The sequence below is a fragment of the Amphichorda felina genome (genome assembly GCF_050947745.1).
Source record: "Amphichorda felina strain 45539 chromosome Unknown scaffold_3, whole genome shotgun sequence".
Classification (NCBI taxonomy): Eukaryota; Fungi; Ascomycota; class Sordariomycetes; order Hypocreales; family Bionectriaceae; genus Amphichorda; species Amphichorda felina.
The window spans coordinates 1,227,777-1,247,152 of NW_028145047.1; the positions used below are offsets into that span (position 1 = coordinate 1,227,777).

At 52.2% G+C, this 19,376-nt stretch overlaps 6 protein-coding genes across 6 annotated transcripts; 4 read left to right on the forward strand and 2 right to left on the reverse strand.

Annotated features, from left to right (window-relative positions):
- Window positions 1-1,161: 1,161 nt before the first annotated feature.
- On the forward strand, window positions 1,162-3,067 carry ACO1O0_003071 (flavin-containing monooxygenase; the record flags this gene model as incomplete). Its single annotated transcript, XM_083192531.1, has 4 exons — window positions 1,162-1,290; window positions 1,350-2,013; window positions 2,064-2,224; window positions 2,297-3,067. The coding sequence occupies 4 exons, from the start codon at window positions 1,162-1,164 to the stop codon at window positions 3,065-3,067; spliced, it is 1,725 nt and encodes a 574-aa protein (XP_083051588.1).
- Window positions 3,068-4,783: 1,716 nt separating this feature from the next.
- On the forward strand, window positions 4,784-8,630 carry ACO1O0_003072 (uncharacterized protein; the record flags this gene model as incomplete). The annotated part of the gene is made up of 5 exons (XM_083192532.1): window positions 4,784-4,920; window positions 4,993-5,207; window positions 5,466-6,344; window positions 7,749-8,538; window positions 8,606-8,630. The coding sequence occupies 5 exons, from the start codon at window positions 4,784-4,786 to the stop codon at window positions 8,628-8,630; spliced, it is 2,046 nt and encodes a 681-aa protein (XP_083051589.1).
- Window positions 8,631-10,807: 2,177 nt separating this feature from the next.
- On the forward strand, window positions 10,808-11,446 carry ACO1O0_003073 (uncharacterized protein; the record flags this gene model as incomplete). The annotated part of the gene is made up of 1 exon (XM_083192533.1): window positions 10,808-11,446. One exon carries the CDS (start codon window positions 10,808-10,810, stop codon window positions 11,444-11,446), a length of 639 nt encoding a protein of 212 aa, XP_083051590.1.
- Window positions 11,447-14,502: 3,056 nt separating this feature from the next.
- Window positions 14,503-15,392, forward strand: ACO1O0_003074 (DUF3632 domain-containing protein; the record flags this gene model as incomplete). The annotated part of the gene is made up of 2 exons (XM_083192534.1): window positions 14,503-14,863; window positions 14,929-15,392. The coding sequence occupies 2 exons, from the start codon at window positions 14,503-14,505 to the stop codon at window positions 15,390-15,392; spliced, it is 825 nt and encodes a 274-aa protein (XP_083051591.1).
- Window positions 15,393-16,281: 889 nt separating this feature from the next.
- Window positions 16,282-18,399, reverse strand: ACO1O0_003075 (uncharacterized protein; the record flags this gene model as incomplete). Its single annotated transcript, XM_083192535.1, has 1 exon — window positions 16,282-18,399. The coding sequence occupies one exon, from the start codon at window positions 18,397-18,399 to the stop codon at window positions 16,282-16,284; it is 2,118 nt and encodes a 705-aa protein (XP_083051592.1).
- Window positions 18,400-18,675: 276 nt separating this feature from the next.
- Window positions 18,676-19,335, reverse strand: ACO1O0_003076 (baculoviral IAP repeat-containing protein; the record flags this gene model as incomplete). Its single annotated transcript, XM_083192536.1, has 3 exons — window positions 18,676-18,786; window positions 18,843-19,136; window positions 19,195-19,335. The coding sequence occupies 3 exons, from the start codon at window positions 19,333-19,335 to the stop codon at window positions 18,676-18,678; spliced, it is 546 nt and encodes a 181-aa protein (XP_083051593.1).
- Window positions 19,336-19,376: the final 41 nt, after the last annotated feature.

A 19,376-nucleotide genomic window follows, 5' to 3' on the forward strand; every position in this document is an offset into this window, starting at 1 on the left:
CATGTGCTCATGGAGCCTCGGAGAGATGCGACTCGGAGGAGGCGCTCTCTGGCGTGTGCCACCCCCAGCATCGATCACGATGAATCCACCAAACCCAAACATGAGCTCACCGGGCGAGGGGGGGGGACGGGCCCTGTCTCAGGCTATCTGTCACCGGGACGAGACATTGTAGGGAAAAAGACATAGTACGAGTAGTAGCGGTGCAGCTGCAGAAGGAAAAAATCGCACAGCTCGGGGCGGCACAGACAGCAAGTGTCTCAGGTGTGTGGAAACTATTGAACCAGTGCTTCCAGCTGACATGATGGGATCATGTCGCATGGACCACGGGGGCTCATTCAACCTTCAGTCTTCACCGTACTGGGTACCAAGTGCAGGATTTAAGATTCCATGTCCAGAGTGCCGCGGTCATCGCCTCACCCCGCTGCCCAGGACAGGGTGTCACTGTCACTGTGGTCTGTGGGCATCCATGGACCATGATCCAAGCATCGTCTGCATGCTTGGCCCCCCTGCTGGGTGAGTCCTGGGCCAATTGCAGCGACACGGGAACGGCGGGATCCTCCCATGGTGCATAATAGGATCAAGGCCCGGCTGGCAGTTAACGGCGTGCCCCCCAGAACTATCCCTGCTGCTCTGTACATACGAGCAGCGATTGTCGGTTAGTCAATGCTACGGTAGTATGTAAGGTACGTCTTCCATGTATCATCGGGATGCGTGTACGAGCAGCTCGCTGCGGGCACGACAACCGAGACAGCAACGAGATATCTGGGAAATAGGACAATATACGAATACTGTAGCCTGTTCCTCCCGGCTGTCGTGCGATCCACTTGTACTGTTTAAGGAGGTCTCGTCAATATCCGGAGTTCGCGCTCCCCACTAATGCCACCAGTCGGATGAAGACAAAAGAGATGACTTTGCCTCGCATCCCACGATCCTATGCCCGAACTTGGCCCCAGTCTCATTACAGCTGTGAAGCCGAATGATACATGGATTTGGGGTATTACATATGAAGTTGGTATGCGGATGGTGGCTTTGCAACAGTGTGATCCCCCGAGTATTGACCTCAGCTTGTATCTCTCCCCTAGTATCTCTCCCCTAGTATCTCTCCCCTTGTACCTGTAGCGTTGACTGTTGAGCCTGGGATCCTCATCTCCTTTGAGCACCATGGATCCACTTCGAGAGAATGCCATTCACCACGAGCGCTTCGTGAAAGTCGTCTGCGTTGGTGCTGGTGTCTCCGGCCTCTGCCTCGCCTACAAGCTACGCCGGTCGTTCACAAACTACTCCTTAACGGTGCTTTACTATATTGCAAGTGTCTACCAAGTTCATATTGCTAATTTAGAGCATGCCAGATCTATGACAAGAATCCCAAGATTGGAGGGACGTGGTATGAAAACCGCTATCCCGGATGTGCCTGTGATGTCCCCTCGCACAACTACACGTACTCCTTCGAACCCAAGGCCGACTTCACGTCTGTCCTTGCCAGCTCGAGCGAGATCCAGGGCTACTTTGAGGATTTTGCCACAAAGTACGACCTGCGGCAGCACATCCACACTTCGCATCTCGTCACCGAGACCTCCTGGGACCAGGTCAAGGGCCAGTGGCACGTCACCGTCACCAACCTCCGGTCCGGCCAAGTCGTGCACGACTGGTGCCATATCCTGGTCCACGCAACAGGCTACCTGAACAAGCCAGCATGGCCCAACGTCCCCGGGCTCGAGAGCTTCAAGGGCCCCAAGCTGCACAGCGCCGACTGGGACGAGAGCGTCTCGCTCGACAACAAGGACGTCATCCTGATAGGCTCGGGCGCATCCAGTGTCCAGATCCTGCCCGCCATCCGGCCCATCATCAAGAGCGCCAAGGTCTTTGTCCGGACGCCGCGATGGACGCTGCCGTCTCCCAGCAACAAGAAGGGCGACAAGTTCTCGCCGGAGGACATGGAGAGGTTTATCAGCGACCCGGAAGCGGTCCTGAACCTGCGACTTGCGAATGAAAGAACCTTGAACAGCTTTTTCAGTAAGTCGGGCCCAACGTCTAGAGTGATGAGTAGACCTAACCAAGACCAGCCATGTACATGAAAGGCACAGTCTTGCAGAACCAAGCCAGGCAGCTTCTCGAGTCCGAGATGAAGAAGCTGGTCGTCGATCCCGCGCTGCATCAGAAGCTTGTCCCCGACTTTCCAGTCGGCTGCAAACGCATTCTACCATCAGGCTTCCCGTTCCTCAAGGTGAGTTCATTGCTTGCCCTCTCAATGAAGTCGATCACATGAGTAGAGAAACATACTCATCCAAATTCACAGAATCTTCTCGAAGACAATGTGGAAGCCGTCTACTCAGGCGTCAAAGCCTTCACTGAAACCGGCTGCGTCGACGACAACGGAGACTCCCACGAGGGCGACATCATCATCTGCGCCACGGGCTTCGACGTCTCCTTCATCCCACGCTACCCGGTGCTCTTCAAGGGGCACAACCTCCAGGAGGACTGGGCCGCCTCCATCACGGGATACATGGGCGTCGGCATCGCCGAGTGCCCCAACGCCTTCACCATGGGCGGGCCCTGGACGCCCATCTCCAACGGGCCCGTCATCGTCGCCCTCGAGGCCCAGGCCGACTTTGTCTGCTCCTTCATCGACAGGTACCAGACGGAGCCCGGCATCCACAGCGTGCGCCTCAAGTCGGCCGCGTCGTACGACTTCCGGGCGTACATGGCGCGCGCCACGCAGGGCATGGTCTGGTCCGACAGCTGCCGCAACGCGCACAACGTCAAGACCAACTGGGGGCAGCCGTCCATCACGTGGCCTGGGTCGACGCTGCACTACCTGGAGGCGCTGCGGGAGCCGCGGTTCGAGGACTACGACTTTGAGTACAGCGGCAGTCGGTTCTCGTGGCTGGGGGATGGTGTCTCGCAGGCCGAGTGGGACGCCACGGCTGACCTGGCTTACTATGTCCGGAACAGCGATGATGGTAGGCACTTGAGTCGAGGGGCAAGACGTCGGGAGATGACGAAGAGTGGGACACAGCCTGAGAGGGAGCTTCATCGGCAAGCAAAACTGTCCACTCCCGACGCTTAGCGATGTAGGCATAGACAGGGAAGCTACGGTGTCTACAAACTATATCAGATTCTGTATTTATGAGGATATTGAAGTGCTTGCTGTTGCCAATATTGATGCACCTATTGTGTGTATATTGCAATGCTTATTCTAGTCAGTCTGTAACATTCCTATGAGAGGCGACAGCCTCAGTGCATGTAGCTCAACTCATATTTGATTGTACAAGCCACCTGTCAGTCGGCCATTGCCATCTGAATGTCATATAATCTGTCCACTCTTTCCATGCATGATTTAAACTTGGCGAGTTCCCGTTCGGAATCATTTTGTGCAAATATCTGTTCGATCCAGTTGACCAGTGTATATGGCCGTCGGTCCAGACTACCAGCGAGTGCCAAGTTAGGTACACGCAGAACTAGAGTGATATTTGTCCGCTAAAGAGATAGAGTGACCGAGGTTCAACGAGGTTGAAATTGAAGAGTTCGCCTTGGACTAGCCACGTCGGGTTAGTCAGTTTGAGGTGAATTACAGCAATATCGTGGTGGAATACCGTACAAAGCTCCTTTGGCTCTTCACCAGCCGAGATGTATCGCTCAATGTGAGATATCCCAACCGGACTTGGATTATGGCACCTCCTCAATCGAACGCAGCCCTCTGTGCCCTCGGGTATCCTCGAGCTCGAAGTCGATTGCTTCGGTCAAGACCTGCCATGTTGAACACCTAGTCATGAAATATTGCCTCGTGATTGCGGCATTGGTCGACTGGCGACCTAGAGGCCCCACTATAATATGCTCGACGTGTTAGCTCTAGATTTTGGTCTCATGTAGGTAGCGTCGGCTTCGATAAGACTTACAGCTGTGTCTGTTGCGTCTCTGGTGGGAACGTTGGACCCATTTGTATACAACGAATACTGATGGGGGCAGAGCAACTACCAACGCAACAATTGCTATTATGGCCTCGATGTTCATTATTCTGGCAGAACTCGGATGAAGAAAGGGTAGGTAAGAAGGGCGGAATGGGTAAGGGATGTCAGTTGTCTACTCAGGATCTCATAGGAAAGAAAGAAAGAAAGAAATTTATGTAGGTAGCTGCTGTGTTTTACTGCTCTCTTTGGTGACTTGTAACATGAGCATGGGTGCCACTCTCAGATTCTGGCTTCAGCGTATGAATTTCGGGAGCATAGTCATTAGCATCTGGCTTTTTGTCGGATTCTGGATTCAGCCAATAATAAGAATGTCCTGGTAATCGGGTGGAGAATATACCGTTCAGATTCTGGCTTGCACTACTAGCAAACAGGGCGGAAGCCAGGGATGGCATGGTGGATGGCACCAAGCCACCAAGGCACCGTCATCGGTCATCGCTGGCGGTTCAGATTCTGGATAGAGCCACTCACAACCCGCATGAAGCTTGAGGCTCAAAGCGGTCATGGCCCACTCAGATTCTGGCAACGGCCATTCAGAGGCGAACACCTCTGGCCAGGGGCGCCGTTGGGTACGGTGTTGGGGCCCTGAGGTGGCCCAGAGCTTCAGATTCTGGAAGCGCCCAATCAAGATGGACTGTAGGTACAGAATACACATGCAGTCTGCACTCCAACAAGGCTCCCAGACTTGAGGAGCTGAACCGAAATCTGGGCATAAAAGCCCCCAAGGGCCCATCTCATCTCGAGTCTCCGATTCTCAATTCAAACCATGGTTTCTGCGTCAAAGTAAACATTACCGTCTCGTTCAATATTCATCCGCAATGGAGCAATCTCGACCTCAGCCCACTCAAGATGAATGGCTTCAGCACAAGGCCACCATCCGGCGGCTCTATATCGTGGACAAGATGCCGCTGAAGCAGCTGCTCGGCGAGATGGCGAAGATGGGCCTCCAGGCGACGTTAGTACCGCCCCGTCATTCTGGTAGACTTCCTAGTCTCATTGCGATTGATAAAACTAACCGGTCTTCTAGGAAGGCACAGCTTGAATACAAACTAAAGCAGTGGGCTTTCCGAAGGAACATCGACAAAGACACTTGGATCATCATCGACCGCCGGATCACGAAGCGGAAACGAGAGGGCAAGGATACCGAGGTGATTCATTGCGGCAAGCGCCTGAAGCCATCGACAGTCGAGAAAGAGACAAACCGTCACCGGCACAAGACAATATTTGCACAACTTGGTCCGGGTAGGTGTCTCTCTCTAGCCATATCCACACCGAGTCCCTTTGCTAACATCATCTTCGCTGGTTACTAGCACCAAGTCCCCCACCCACGTCTGCGATCGACCAGCAAGTCATGGTCTGCACTCCACAATCACTGCCAATGGAGTTTACATGGCCCACTACTCTGCCATGGTTTTATTTCCAATCTGAATACTCTCGGTGTTAGTATTACCCCTGCAAAAAAAAACGTTGTCCAGATTCTGATCCATCACTCCCCCACAGTCTTTGCAAGTCGTCCTAGCACAAGCGACCTAAATGTTGGAATCTCTGAGACGGTCCAGCTCACCCAAGCATCTCGAACTCGATTCCTCCTTTCGGAAATTGTGGCACTAGACTCTGAACTTGGGTCCATGCCCCTTGGTCAGCAGCCTACAGTTTCTCGACTAGCAGCTATCATTGGAAAATCAATGCCCGAGTCCTTCCCAGAGGAGCACTTGCACAGTGCTCAACTTCTGCTGGCTGGGTCAAGCGAGGAGTCGCTCCACGAGGGCTGGAAAATGCTCATTTACAACCTCTCCAACGACTTGACTGACTTGCGCGAGGCCATGGTGTGGAATACAACGATGCAAATGCTCGAAGAACACCGCATTTTCAATCTTCAGGTCGACTTGCGGAACCCCCAGGACAAGACCATCCAGGGACTCATGGACACCTTGTTCAGTGCAGCAATACATTGGACAACTAATAATTATAGCAACAACAAAATCAACTACGATAAGGCTCTGAACTTGGTTAAATGGCTCTTGTCATCAGGCTATGACGCGAACTCCAGAAGCTACTACCAGGTCCGTGCCGTTGGAACTCAGGTACCCCTCATGGCTGCTGTATTGTCTGGCAATGTGGATCTTATGCAGCATCTTTTGGACAAGGGCGCCGACGCCAATCTCACTAGCCTACTTCAGGGCGGGGGCGGGGATGAGTATTGTGATGAACACTGGGGTCTGCCCATGCACCCCGTCACCGTTGCCATGATGCCTGGCTGGGTGGCTGACTGGGTGGACCGTATCAACCCTGAAATTTCGTTGCGTATGGTCAAGATCCTGCTGAGATACACCAACACGGCGAATTTAACCCGAGCTTTTCATATTTCTATTTCGCAAGGTAAATTGCAACTCGCAATGGAACTATTTCAACAAGGAGCCAACCCAGCCACCGTATTACGACATTTGAGGAATGACGATCGCATAAGTTTCCAATACGAGGATACTGCATTAAGCTTAGCCATTGCAGTGGGAAACGAGGCAACTCAACTCGTCCTGGATGTTCTCAAATCTCAATACACAGCGCAGCAAATGGGAAGCTTTGTAACAACAGATGTCTTTGTGGCAGCAGCTTTCAAAGGGGACGATAATACAGTCCGTTTCCTCCACAGCATCAACCCCGTTGCGGCGACCTCTGCCAATCAACGCGGCTTCACCCCCTTGCATGCGGCAGCTCACCAAGGCCACCTAAGCACTTGCGAACTACTTATTGAGCTCCAAGGCTCAGAAATGTACCGCTCAACAACATGGCTATCTCCTCTGCATCTAGCAACCGTTAGGGCGCACAAGGAGATTGTACGGTTGCTCATCGAGAAGGGTTGCGACGTCAATGTAGTTGCGATACTTGATGATACGTATGAGGAATTTAAGTGGCAATTAGTTGTCTGTGGGTCTCCAAATGACATACTCGAATCCTTCGAGCCTCTAGATTTGGTCGTGGAAAAGGTTGAATCGAGCCCTTCTGACGCCTCTGATCTCTTAGACTGCGCCGCCATGTTAGCTCAAGCGGGAGCTCGATTGACAGGCGAGGAAGCAATTCTGGCTGCTCGTTTCTGCCATATAAATCTCCTTTCTGCGGCCTTGAGTGCTGGGGTGGATCCAAACTTCACAGACTACACAGGAACAAGTGTACTCCAAACTGCCTTGGCAGCAGGAGGGCTCAGGAACTCTGATCCTAGTGCCTTGCACGCGGTTGCAACACTTCTCGTTGATAAGGGAGCTAGGCTTCTCGGAGGAGAAGTCGTGTTGGCAATTCTCCAAGGTGACTGGGCTCTTGCGAAAATCCTCACGCACGGAACTGAAACTCTGGCGGACACCGATCCCAACGGAATGACGGCTCTTGAAGCTCAAATACTATCTCCGAAAAAAGACCATCTCCTCTTGGCCAATGGAATGAGAATATTTGAGTACAATGCCGGAGCTCTGTGCGCCGCTGTTATGACTAGAGATTACTCAATTACTGAGCAGCTTCTTGCTTTCCGTCCACTACACCTACAGGCGGATATCCTGGAGACAACGGCCGTTGGTCTGGCGGCAGAGACAGGAGATTTGGTCCTCTTACGAAAACTGCTAGCATATCTACCAGTCTCAAACGTTGCGTTGCTACCACTGTATGCCTCCTGGGAGGAACCGTGGTGGATAAAGCTGTGTCGCATTCACCAGCGCTGTTTTTGGCGCTGCAACAACAGCAAACATTTCAAGGGGAGCGCACTTGCTCTACCTGTAGCACGCGGGAACACCGCAGCGGTTAGCGAGCTTCTGAGGAGTGGTTATGAACCGGATATCTTCACTTGGACTGTCATTGCTTGCCGAAATAACCTGGAAATGGTCAAGCTTTTAATCGAAAACAACAAGCGGCCTCCCAGCATTTTCACAAACTTCCCGGTGTGGTCGTCACCGGATGATAGCTGCCACCCATTGATAGGCGCTATGCAGACCGGCAACAAAGAGCTTCTACTCCTACTCTTGGATGCTAGCCCGAAAATTCACCAACACAAAGAAGAAAATCCGCCGTTCCCAACTCTCCTCCAGTGCGCGGTCCAGCGGGGCTACCTCGATGCCGTGGAATATCTCATCAAAGCTGGGGCAGATGTCAATGAGTATAACCTGTACATCTCGGGAAGCCGATCTCCTGTCCAGTTTGCAGTCGAGTTAGGCCGTTTGGACATTTTGGACTATCTCGTCAAGGCTGGGGCAGACATCAATCAGCACAGACAGCAGGATGAAGAGTGCCTAACTCCCCTCCAGTGCGCGGTTCAGCTGGGTCGTTTGGATATCGTGAAATATCTCGTCGAAGCTAAGGCAGATATCGATGAGCATAATCTGCAGATCTGGGGAAGCCAATCTCCTCTCCAGTGTGCCGTCGAGGAGGGCCATTTGGACATCTTTCACTGCCTCGTTGAAGCTGGAGCAAACGTCAATAGCCCACCGGCGCTCGAAAGAGGTGGTACGGCGTTGCAGTTTGCTGCTATCAAGGGTCACTTGGGACTGGCCAGGAAGTTACTGGGTCTTGGTGCCCATGTGGATGCTCCTGGGTCAAACGAGAATGGTAGGACTGCATTAGAGGGGGCCGCTGAACAAGGCAGACTTGATATGGTGCAGCTTCTACTTTGCCATGGAGCTCTGACTACAGGCCCTGGGCGCCGTCAATATATCAGGGCTATAAAACTGGCCACTGGAGAAGGAAAGAATGCTGTGGCAAAGCTGTTGCGAGATTTTCGGGAATGGTCAGAGGAAGATGAAGACATGATGATGGAGGAAAGCCTCCCAAAGGATATCTTGAGTCTAGGTTCATCGGTTTGGGCTCAAAAGCCGGAGGTGGACAAATTATGTGTAAAGGATGTACGGGTTGAGTACACAAAGGCTTCACAGAGATATTGTTACTAGAATTGGAGAGAATAAAACTAGAGAAGATACCTAGTGAACCATACCCTAAAGCTGCGTCCATCTTATTCTTTTTGCTATCCTACTTGACACGGCCCGATCGGCTCTACGAACTTACTACTTCTATATACGGTAGTATCAGTATCTTCTTATAGGTAAAGGGATACATACGAACTTGGTGCCTATGATGAATCTCCAGTCTTTTTGTCACATATATATTCATCCCACTGACTGGTCATACCGTTAGGAATCAACTCCTCTGCAGACTTTGATGCGCTATTTTCTAGAATGATAAGACGGCAGATGTTAATTCCGTCAGACTGTTACTTTTTTTTTATCTAGCGCGAACCAAGGGTTTATGATAGGTACTAACATACTAGCCTCCCCAGGTACTCGCCGTGTCATTCCCTCTCCGGGAGACACTTAAGTGGTATGGCTTATGGAAGAGAATTAGACTCTTCCACGGTTCTTTATAAGAATTCTACTACACCTAGAAGAATCTGCACTTTATAAAGAGCCTATTTATCATCTTCCGCCATCTCCAAAAGACGGGGATTATCCGCGAGAAGTAAAGTATTATTAGAGTGAGTTAGTCTACGGGGAACGTCCTGCCTTTTCCCAAGCTGATAAGAGCCACATTCTATCGCCTTTCCTTCTCAATTCGCCGCAGTCAGTCACCAGTTATACAATCATTCACCGGACTTTGGTCCGACTTCTTCAAGAGCAGGCGAAGCAGATCACGTAGCCCCAAGATGTTAGAAGATGACAGATGTGAGGTGTGGGTGTTGGCTAATGTCGAGGCTATGACCTAGAGTGGATTGGAACTGCCAGCCGAGTACCTATGTAAGTTCTATCTCAGCATTTCAAATTTACTCCCCCGCGTATTCGTATTCTCATCTCCTATTATCTCATCTTACCATTTATAAGTTGCCTTACTCCTATGTAGACCGTCTCGCTCGTGAAAAGTCGGCTTAATCCATTGAAATTTGTCTTGTCCTTTTAATGTTCCTGGAGCCCCCCAAATGTGGGAATCGCGCTCTGAGTTCATAATCCCGCAACCACATGGGTGGACTGAAATGAGTTCTCATTTTCTAACAGTTGGTTAAACTGGTCAACACAGTTTGCCATCTACCACGTCCCTTGACACCGCGTTGTAAAATTTCCTCTCTGCCAATGCAGAGGCTGCTCATTTTTTTTTTTTTATCACGGATGACCATATTTAGAGTGTCTTCTTTCCACAAAACTAGAGCAAGACTTTTTCCATCCGCAGCTGGGAGTTATATGACCTTTGTCCATGAATAGCTTTCTGTTCTACCTCATTCAAGGACCCTGGCGCCAGACTCGGGGGTTAACGTCATGACTCCATCATGCCTGACCATATATAGCGAACTTGATTGAGGATCTTCTTGGGACGTTACATAGTCGCAAGTCTTGTGGTGGCGAATCAGAAGTTTTGGACAAGGAGTGCAATGAGTGAGCACACACATATTTTGGATAGAGGCAAGCAAAATCGAAAGTTGAGCACGCACCGTTTGCTGAGACAGGCCTGGCACTACGTTGTCATGAAACCCCTGTCAGATGAAGTCTGGACTCGGGAGTTTCCAAACTCGCCGAGTTTAGTGCCGGGATGGTGCCCAATATTAGATACTCCCCTCCAGGAAGCGGCTTGGCATCCCGGAGCTAAGACGCTAGCAATTTCCTCCAGGTCGGTGCGATTGACACATATATTGGCGACAGCCGCCGTCTTTTGCCTTCTTTGATCTATTTTCTCCTTGAATTTTGTTGCACTCGTGCTCTACCCCAGTCCCGAGTTCCAACTACAGTCGCTCGTTCCAAGACTCACCACTCACCCCATCCCCTCATTCAATCTCAACGCGACACGGACATCCAAGTAAATATTAACACAACACAACCACTATGATGAAGTCCTTGATCCCAATTTTCCTCCTCGCCGCTACGGCCGCCGCCAAGACGGACATTGAGGGCTGCACCTCCTTCACCAGCATGGTCACCGTGCGCCCAGAGCCCGGCTACGGAAACACCTACCAGACCGTCATCTGGTACCTCCCGGACTCGCTCGAGATCTGCCAGGGCGTCGACTGCGGCGGCGGCCGCGCCCCTCCCAAGACGGTGCCCGGGTGCCCGATGTACTCGGGCACCGAGACCGTCACGCCGAGCTTCCTCAAGGAGGATCCCATGAAGGCCACGCCCACGGTGGGCACGGCCGAAGCCACCGCGACGGATTCCTCCTCCGAGGCATCTTTGACCTCTGAGCCTCACAGCACGGCAGAGAGCACATCCGACGAGCCGAAGCCGACAGTGTCTTCATCGACCACCAAGAATGAATCCGAGGAGACGGCTAAGACTACAGTCACCTCCCCCTCCGGGAGCGCGGCCACGGCCACAACAGGCCGGGAAGTGGAGAGCAGCGGGGATGCTGAGAAGACTACTGGCGGAGCTGAAGTAACCACGACGGATATCCCCGACGCTGCGGTGCACACTGGTGTGGCAGCATTGAACGTGGTTGCTGGTATTGCTGCTGCTGTTGCACTCATGTAGTCAGTTTCTGATGGTCGAGTTATTTGACCCCCGTCATTGCCATGGTCTCAATTCTGAGGTAAAACCCACCGAGATGGCAGCAGTCCACGGTTTGGGAGACCGCTCCAGTGCCTTGCCCCTCAAGGTGTATGTTTAATTATTTGCTGGTGGCCCCGATTTTATGCCCAAGCACCTCAGGTAAAGGTGGAAGAGGAAGCCCGATAACCTACCCATAAGACGTTCCAGGCGCTCGACATCCATAAGGTAGCGAAGCCCTGACTGATACGCTAAAATATCTTTTGATATCCACGGGCATCCCCAGTTTTCAAACGAAAGGGAAAGTGTCAAATAGACAGGCGGACTAAAGGACTAAAACTTTTCACGGGTAACGTACAGCCGTTGAGAGACCAGAAAGGATTTCAGAACCCCTTAGGAATGCTATCAGTTTCTATCCATGATCTCCAAAAATTCATTATCCTCGTGATTGCAGTGGTAATTGTCAACTCAAAGGGAGACCGGATGATTTGGGAAGAGGGTGTTCTGGCAGTTGATCTATCGTGCCCTTTCAACCCTAAATTTGGGCACCAATCCGGACTTGAACATTGAATATCCCCGGGGTTGGAGACAACCTCAGACTCAGGGGGAGGGCCCTTGTGTTCATTGTGGCCAGGATCCCGAAAGTAGAAACTGCCGATTTTCCGCCTCCCGAGTTTGAAGGCAACCCGTGATTTAGGCGGGGGTTCCTTGTCGTGTTTCCATCGTGGTATCCCAACCCTGAAGGTAAAGTGAGGTTCGTCATGAACTTCCTCTTGTGGGCCGGACCAACTCGACTGCGGGTATTTGCCCGGGGTAGCTCTGTACAATGTACAATGTGGTTCCAACTCCGCGGGTGAATGTCTTCAAGGTCGATAGTACATGCGTCTACCTATTCGCTATTAGTCCTCATACAAGATCCGGGAAATGAGGGAGGAACACTTTGACTTGCAAGACTTTTCAGGCTCTGAGAATACATAGGAAAGCCTGAGTCGGTGCGCCACAGAGGCATGGTAATCGGCAACTCGCAGAAGGGAGGCCGAATGATTTGGTGGGGGTTCCGTGCAGGGCCTGCAGGTGCCAGATCCAGGGCCTGTCGAAGGGATATTCGGCCGACCGAGTTTCTTCCTTACAACGGCTAAAAGGCCGGTGAAGGTTCCATTGACAGAATGCCCGGGCGTCTTAGATTTCCATGGATCTAAAGTATGCCATCGACTCGGATTAGCAACTTGTCACATGGATGGACTTGGAGTCCGAAGACAAGGAGGAACAGAATCTGAGTGGTATTGTAAAGAAAAGCTCAAGATTTGTGGACGATGGGTGGGTACGAAAATCAGCCTCTGGTGGGATGGAAGGAGAGAATAGACCTGGGCCGCCTGGCATGGCTCCTTCTGTTATCCGAGTTCTATTTGTTCAGGAGCACTCATCACATGTAGGTAGGTAGTTGGGGGAGGCTACGAGGTCAAGCTACTAGTACTCAGAATGCAGGCCTAAAAACAGTACTTATTTTACTCACAGCGAGAATGTTCTTCGATGTGTTGTGATGATATTGCTCTATTTATTGCGGCATTGACCTCTATAATACCCTAATTATTATAGGGATATTATTGTGCTTACTGTGTGCTTATTGTCAAGATATTGTAAAGATATCAATACACGATTGTCCCAATGATACAGTATTGGTTACAGCCCGAGAAGCTCCCACTCAAACCACCGTCTTTCAAAGGGAAAGTGCCTCGTCAACCCATTTGACTCTAGTCCAGCTCAGCCGGGTCCATCCCCAGAGCCTTTCGGGCCACAACATACATTCTTGCCGCAGCTAATCGTGCATATCTGCGGACCCATCGGAACATGAATGTGGCCACGTGTAGTGAAGAGGGCGCCACCCGTCTTGGACTGTGCTGCGTGGCGTGTGTCACCAAGAACAGTCCCCTCAAGTTACCTCCCGGAAACACCTCCGAGGGCGTCCCCTTCCAAAAGTACTCATACCAAGCCCCCTGCCCGGATATATGGATCCAGATTTCCCTCATGTAACGAGGTTCTGGTGGTAGGAAATGTGGATATGGGGGTGGGTAGAGCCGCTTTTCAGACTGCTTTCTGCAGCCAACTGCCCCATAGTAGTCGTCGCTACTGCTCTCATATTCCACGCCCTTGCTTTCCGTATCCCATCCGAAATCATCCTCATCATCCTCATCTTCTGTGAGGCCTGTGAGGCCTATGAGGTCTGTTTGCATGGGAGCTCCCGCCTCGGACACAGGCCTTGGCACCACCACCCGTGTAAGACCAACGGCGTGGAGGTATGTCCCCGCCTTCTTGCCCGATGCTTGGCGAGAGCACACCAGTTCGAGTGGTGATCTGTTGCGGTTTGCCTCAAGCCGTCTTCTCTGGCATCTTGGACACAGCTTTCCGGGCTTACGGCAGACCAGACAGGGATTCTTCCCAAGATCACTCATGGTGAGGGGGAGTGCGGAATAATAGTCATCGTCCTTTGAGCACGACATTGTTGCTGTGGTCAGTGTGATTTCATTGAAAGGATGGGGTTTAGGAAAACAAAGATAGTAAGTTTGCGAAAGATTGGGAAGGTTTAGAAATCTACAAATTCCATCGCTGGGAGTCGGTGTTTTATATTATTTCTCAGCTTGAGTTGGTGGCTTTTGCTCACGCCCGCCCTCCAAGATACGTAAAGCACACGCACAAAAGTACTAGCTATTTTGACTCGAAATAATGGGAATGTATCCCTCAGTTTACAGTTGACCACTATAATTTAGAAAAGTCAATGACGTCGCCGCACCTCAACGAATGTGGGACGGTGTTCGGTAGTGCAGAGGCTGGTCGGGAACCAGGTCGTAAAGGGACGCACCTAGGCCACGATAAATAATAATACAGGTTTATGATGAAAATGGCATCAATACCGAGGGTGGTGTTGGCCCCAGGCAGGTAGATGGTACCTCCCAGGGGTCCGGGCAACCCCGCTTGCTTAGTCCTCGGGACCAACAACATGCTACCTACATCTTGCCTCGAGCACCATATCAAGCAGCGACTCAATGGCTACCGAGAAGATCAACCTGCAGCCTCTCAAGGATGAAGGTTTAAATGATTGGGAAGAGAAGGTGGTCGCTGCCTTTGAGAAAGCTTTCGAATCACTTTCTGAGCCTGGCCTTGACGATGCGGCAAAGCTCACAGCTACTCAGCTGCAAGAACTCATCCCCTTCGACGCACAGCCCAATAACATCGAATTCTTGTTTGAGAGACTCTGGGCAGTGGTGGCCAACATTGCCAAATATGTTCCATACCGACACCAAGGCCAGGCGTTCCTCGTTCAAGTTCTAGTGGCTTTGAACTCTTCTGGCGATCCCTGGAAAGGTCTTCCCTACTTGGTAATATGCTTAAGAGATAATTGGATCGGTACGTATTATATCTACCCTCCTCTCTACACTTCTATTTCACCTCGGCTAAGTAACGTATTAAAGATCCTACCTTCGAGGTAGTAGAAGGAGAGGAAGAAACGTATTCTCTGGAAGAGTGGCTGAACTTCAACTCGTTTACGGCTCGACTCTTCGGTGCCAATGTCAGTCCCGCGGGGAATTTTGCTGTCTGGCAGCTGAGGCACGGTCTTGAGGAAGACCTATCCGATGACGCCGCCGCCTTCGCCAACAGCCGAATAGCCGTTGCCAGCGAATGGCTCATCCAGGCTGGTGCGCGCATCCTCCCAATATGCCTTGTCCAGGAGCAGGAGGACCTCGACGAGCATGACAAGAGATCCCTCAGCGGCGGCGAACTATATACCGGGCTCCCAGGTTTTGACCTTGAGCGGTGGGGGTTTTGGAAACGGAGACTTCTGACGCTGCGGGAAGAGACTGCTCAGGGGTCAATCAATGGCATTGAAGAGGCCATAGATTCCATGCACGCGGCTGCGGTTGCTCTTGTCTCATAAGGAGTTGAATTTAGGGCGGATGGCGTGTCACGAGTTAAAGGATTAGACGACAACAGCAACACATGGCGATTACCGGCTAACGGACGCAAATTCAAGTAAACCTATAAACGCATCAAGCATTGGGAAACCTTCAGAGTGCAAGACGGTAGTAAATTAGTGCGCTTATTGGGGTAAGGCGGGTTTCCTCGTAACAGTTGGATATGTATAACTCGCAGATGCCCTTCAGCCTCCAAGAAGCTCAGTGTATTCAACATTGTAGCGCATGATCGTTCGTTGGGTGCCCACTTGTGTGTGCCCTCGCTGTGCATAACCCATCAGGGCGCCGGACCATCGTCCTCGTTCACGAACTACTAGCCCTGTCAGATGGGCTGTTGGGTGCCACGGATTCATATTAATTCGGTTCCCTTGTGACTACTATGGTTTATCACCTGTACAAAGTATTTTGAAGCCCACTTCCTATGTGGCTGTTGCTTTTCTGTGTTCAACTTTATTCACGCCACGTTTGGGACTCTCTGCCCTGCTGATAAGGGGCTTGACGTCCACTCTAGTGGTACTCATTATCTTCCTTCTCCATCGCCCCGAGACTAACTGCTCCATCATAAGTTAGATTCGTCATCCGTCGGCGCATTGATCGTGGTCCGTGGCTACCCATGGGTACTGGAATCCCATAAGCCTATTGATGTGCACCAATTAGGGGGCACCAGCCAAAGCCTCATCGACTGTCAACAAACCACAATGCTGAGCAGAGACCATATGCATGCAACAGTGTATCCCATTTATATCCAGGGTCCAAACTCAAACAAACGCCTTAGTACGTACGTACGTACAATCCATCCAGACAAGCCGCCTCCCATAATTACAAACGCCCCTTCCACGCTTTTTTCCGACATCACTCCACTTGCAGGCCCTCCAGCACATTCATTGCCTTGGTGCCTTCACTCTCGAACCGGCTAACCATGGCTTCGCACTCGTGCTTCAGCAGCTTCTCTGCCTCGCCGGCATTGAAGTAGATCCACTCTTCCACCGTCATCCGCTTCTCTGGGCTGGAAAGTTCCTTGCCTTTCCTCAAAAGAGTCTCCACGCCATTCTCCTTCCCATCTCCCGCAAATGGTGTGCCAAGCACCGCATCGAGATCCAACGGCTTCCAAGGGGTCTTGCTCTGAAGCCCCGCAAGCACGTTGCGTTTGGAAGGAGAGCTTCGTATGGGAGTCGCTACCATCGGCGCCAGCGCGACTCGCTTGGTCGTGGCGCTTGCCCCTTCCCTAGACGACGGCGGCGCATTTTCAGCGTCCGATGACTGAGGAGATTGCGAAGGAGACAAGGCGGCCTGTCGTGCCGAGGCGCTGGGCGAGACGCCGTGTGCTGGCGTCGACGGGGGTTGTGCAAACTGTCGGGATGGAGGCGACAGAGCTCTTGGTGACTCCTGAACAGGCGACAAACCAGCCTCTTCGTCAAAAATCTCAGGCTCGGCCGCAAGTGTCTTTGACTCTTCTTTGGCCCTCATATCGGCTGCGTGCGCCTCCTCCTGTAGCTGAGCCTCAGCGTCTTCTGACTTGCTTTCCACCGACAATTTCTTTGGTGGTCTTCCCCGGCTACGTTTCACCGGAGGATCAGCCGGCTTCGCCTGGATAGCTGCACCGGAGGCAATCCCCTGCGAGGCCTTGGAAGGACGACCACGGCCGCGCTTCTTAGGGGGCTCAACTGGCTCCACCGGCTTCTCAATAGGCTGAATAGACGCAGCTGAAGCAACAGAAGCCTTGGATGGTCGACCACGTCCCCGTTTCTTAGGCGGCTCCGTAGACTCAACAGGATGAAGCTCAACGGGATCTTCCGCCAGCTCATCTGCCTCGGTAGGACTTTGAGATGTAAAGGAATCCCGAGATAGACGCCCGCGACTCCTATCCTGGGATACAGGTCGCTCCGAATCTGATGTTTTAACAACCGTGTCGGTGCTACCCAGGCTAGCATCATGCTCGTCCGCTAATTCTTCCGGCTCCAGCTGCTGTTCTACCTCAGACTCAGCCTCAGCCTCAGCCTCTAGCTCAGCTTCAGGTTCAGGCTCGACTTCGGGCTCCAGCTCCCGCCCAGGTACGAGGTCAACCTCAGGCACAGGCTCGACTTCAAGCTCAGGCTCCAGCTCTGGTTGAGGCTCAGGCTCGGGATCCGCGGGTATTACCTGTTCCTCAGGCGAGGGCTCTGCAGCTTTGGACTTCTTAGGCTTAGTCTGTTTAGAGACCTTGCGAGTGCCGGCCTTGCGTCCCTTCTTGGGGACTTGCAGTTGTTCAGGCTCAGGCTCCGGCGCTTTTTCGGGCTCATCCACCTCCATTTCCGCACGGAGAGCCTTCAGCTCATCCTCCATATCATTATCGTCAGGCTCAGCTGGGGAAGGGTCAAACATGGCGAAATTTTCTGACTTCTTCGCTTGAGCATTCTTTTTGCTCTTGGCTGCCTTGGTCTTAGCCTTGTTCCTTTCCGAGTCCGAATCAAGTGTGATATCCTCATCATCTGTGAGGGGTCGCTCGAGATCTGCCTCGAGCTGGCGCTCAATCTCGTCATCGTCGGGGAAGTCGCCAGGAAGTGTTTGGAATGAGGCCACAGATAACATAGACGTGTTAGTTCGCGATGAGACCTTTTCTTTGGTTCGAGCTGTAGATCCGCGACCCTTTTTGCTGCCAGCAGTCTTCTTCGGGGCGGGGGCATCGGCCAGCATTTCGTCTTCCGCTGGCTCTAGAACCGAGCTCTCAACAGCTACGCTTCCTTTCCTTGTTGCCCGTTTCTTGCGGGCCGGCGCCTCGGAGACAACCGTCATCGTTGACTCATCAATCGCGTTGCTATCCCGCTTCTTTCCACGAGTAGCCCTCGCGGGTGGAGGCGCTACTGGTGATGTCTCAAGTGCCTCAGAAGCTGGCGCTTCTTCAGCCTCAGCTGGTTCTTCCTTCTTAGCCTTCGTCTTCCGCTTGGATGCTGTGCTCTTCTTGGCGCGTCCCTTCTTGCTTGTCGGTGTCATGGTGGATGTGGTGGTGAGAACAGTGTCATCACCAGCGGCTGTTGTAGCAATTGTTGTGTCGGCCATAGATGGTGCCTCGGAGGCGACCGTAGCAACGGACTGTGTTGATAAACGAGATGCCTTTGATGCCCGAGCAGCTTTTCCACGGGCTGTCTTTTTCGATGGATTCGGTTGACTTGAGAGGAGGAAGAACGGGCAATTGGGTGACCGATTGTGGTGTTCCTCGCTTCCGGGGAGTCAGCAATTGCAGCAAAATCTCAAGGCCGTTCCAACGTACTAAGGCTTATCCTTGGGCTCCCAACCATCGAGTCCCAGGCCACAATATGCGCAGGTGGCATTGTCGTCCGAGTCCGGGGTCGGTGTGTATTTCCATCCTGACTCAACAAGCTAGAACGATGTCAGCAGGTTCGACTCAGAGTGAAGGTATGCCCAGGTAAGCCCACCTGCTTGGTCTTGCACAACCACCCCTTCTTGCCGTCGTGCGGCCACCTGCCAGCAAAAGTCTCTTTGCGCGCCTCCACCATGCGGGGTTCGCCGGGGTGGATTAGCTCGTAGCCCTCAAGCTCTGCCTCTATGGCGGCAGTAATGGCCCAGCCGCAGCTTGATGAGTGCTTGAGGTGCTCCAGCAACGGATTGTCGCCCTCTTCCCAGCCGTCCATACTCTTGTGGCAAAGAAAGCAAACTACGTTGTCCGGATTCTCGGCCCATGGTTGAAAGTAGAAACCTGCGCGGGCAAGCTGCATCCACGCGTCAGCATAAGGAGGACGCGGGTTCTAAGGAGACAGAAGAACGTACTTCCTCGGGCGCAATCTTCTTATGGGGCCAGTTCAGGGCCTTGGAGCCTTTGGCTGTCGAACCGCGCTTCTTGGATTTTTGGAAGGACGCCAGGCGGCCATGATAGGTAAAGTACTGATCGTCGACAGGTTCGGTGTCCATCATGGGCTATTTGGGAGCTTTCGACAGCTCCGTCGCACGTG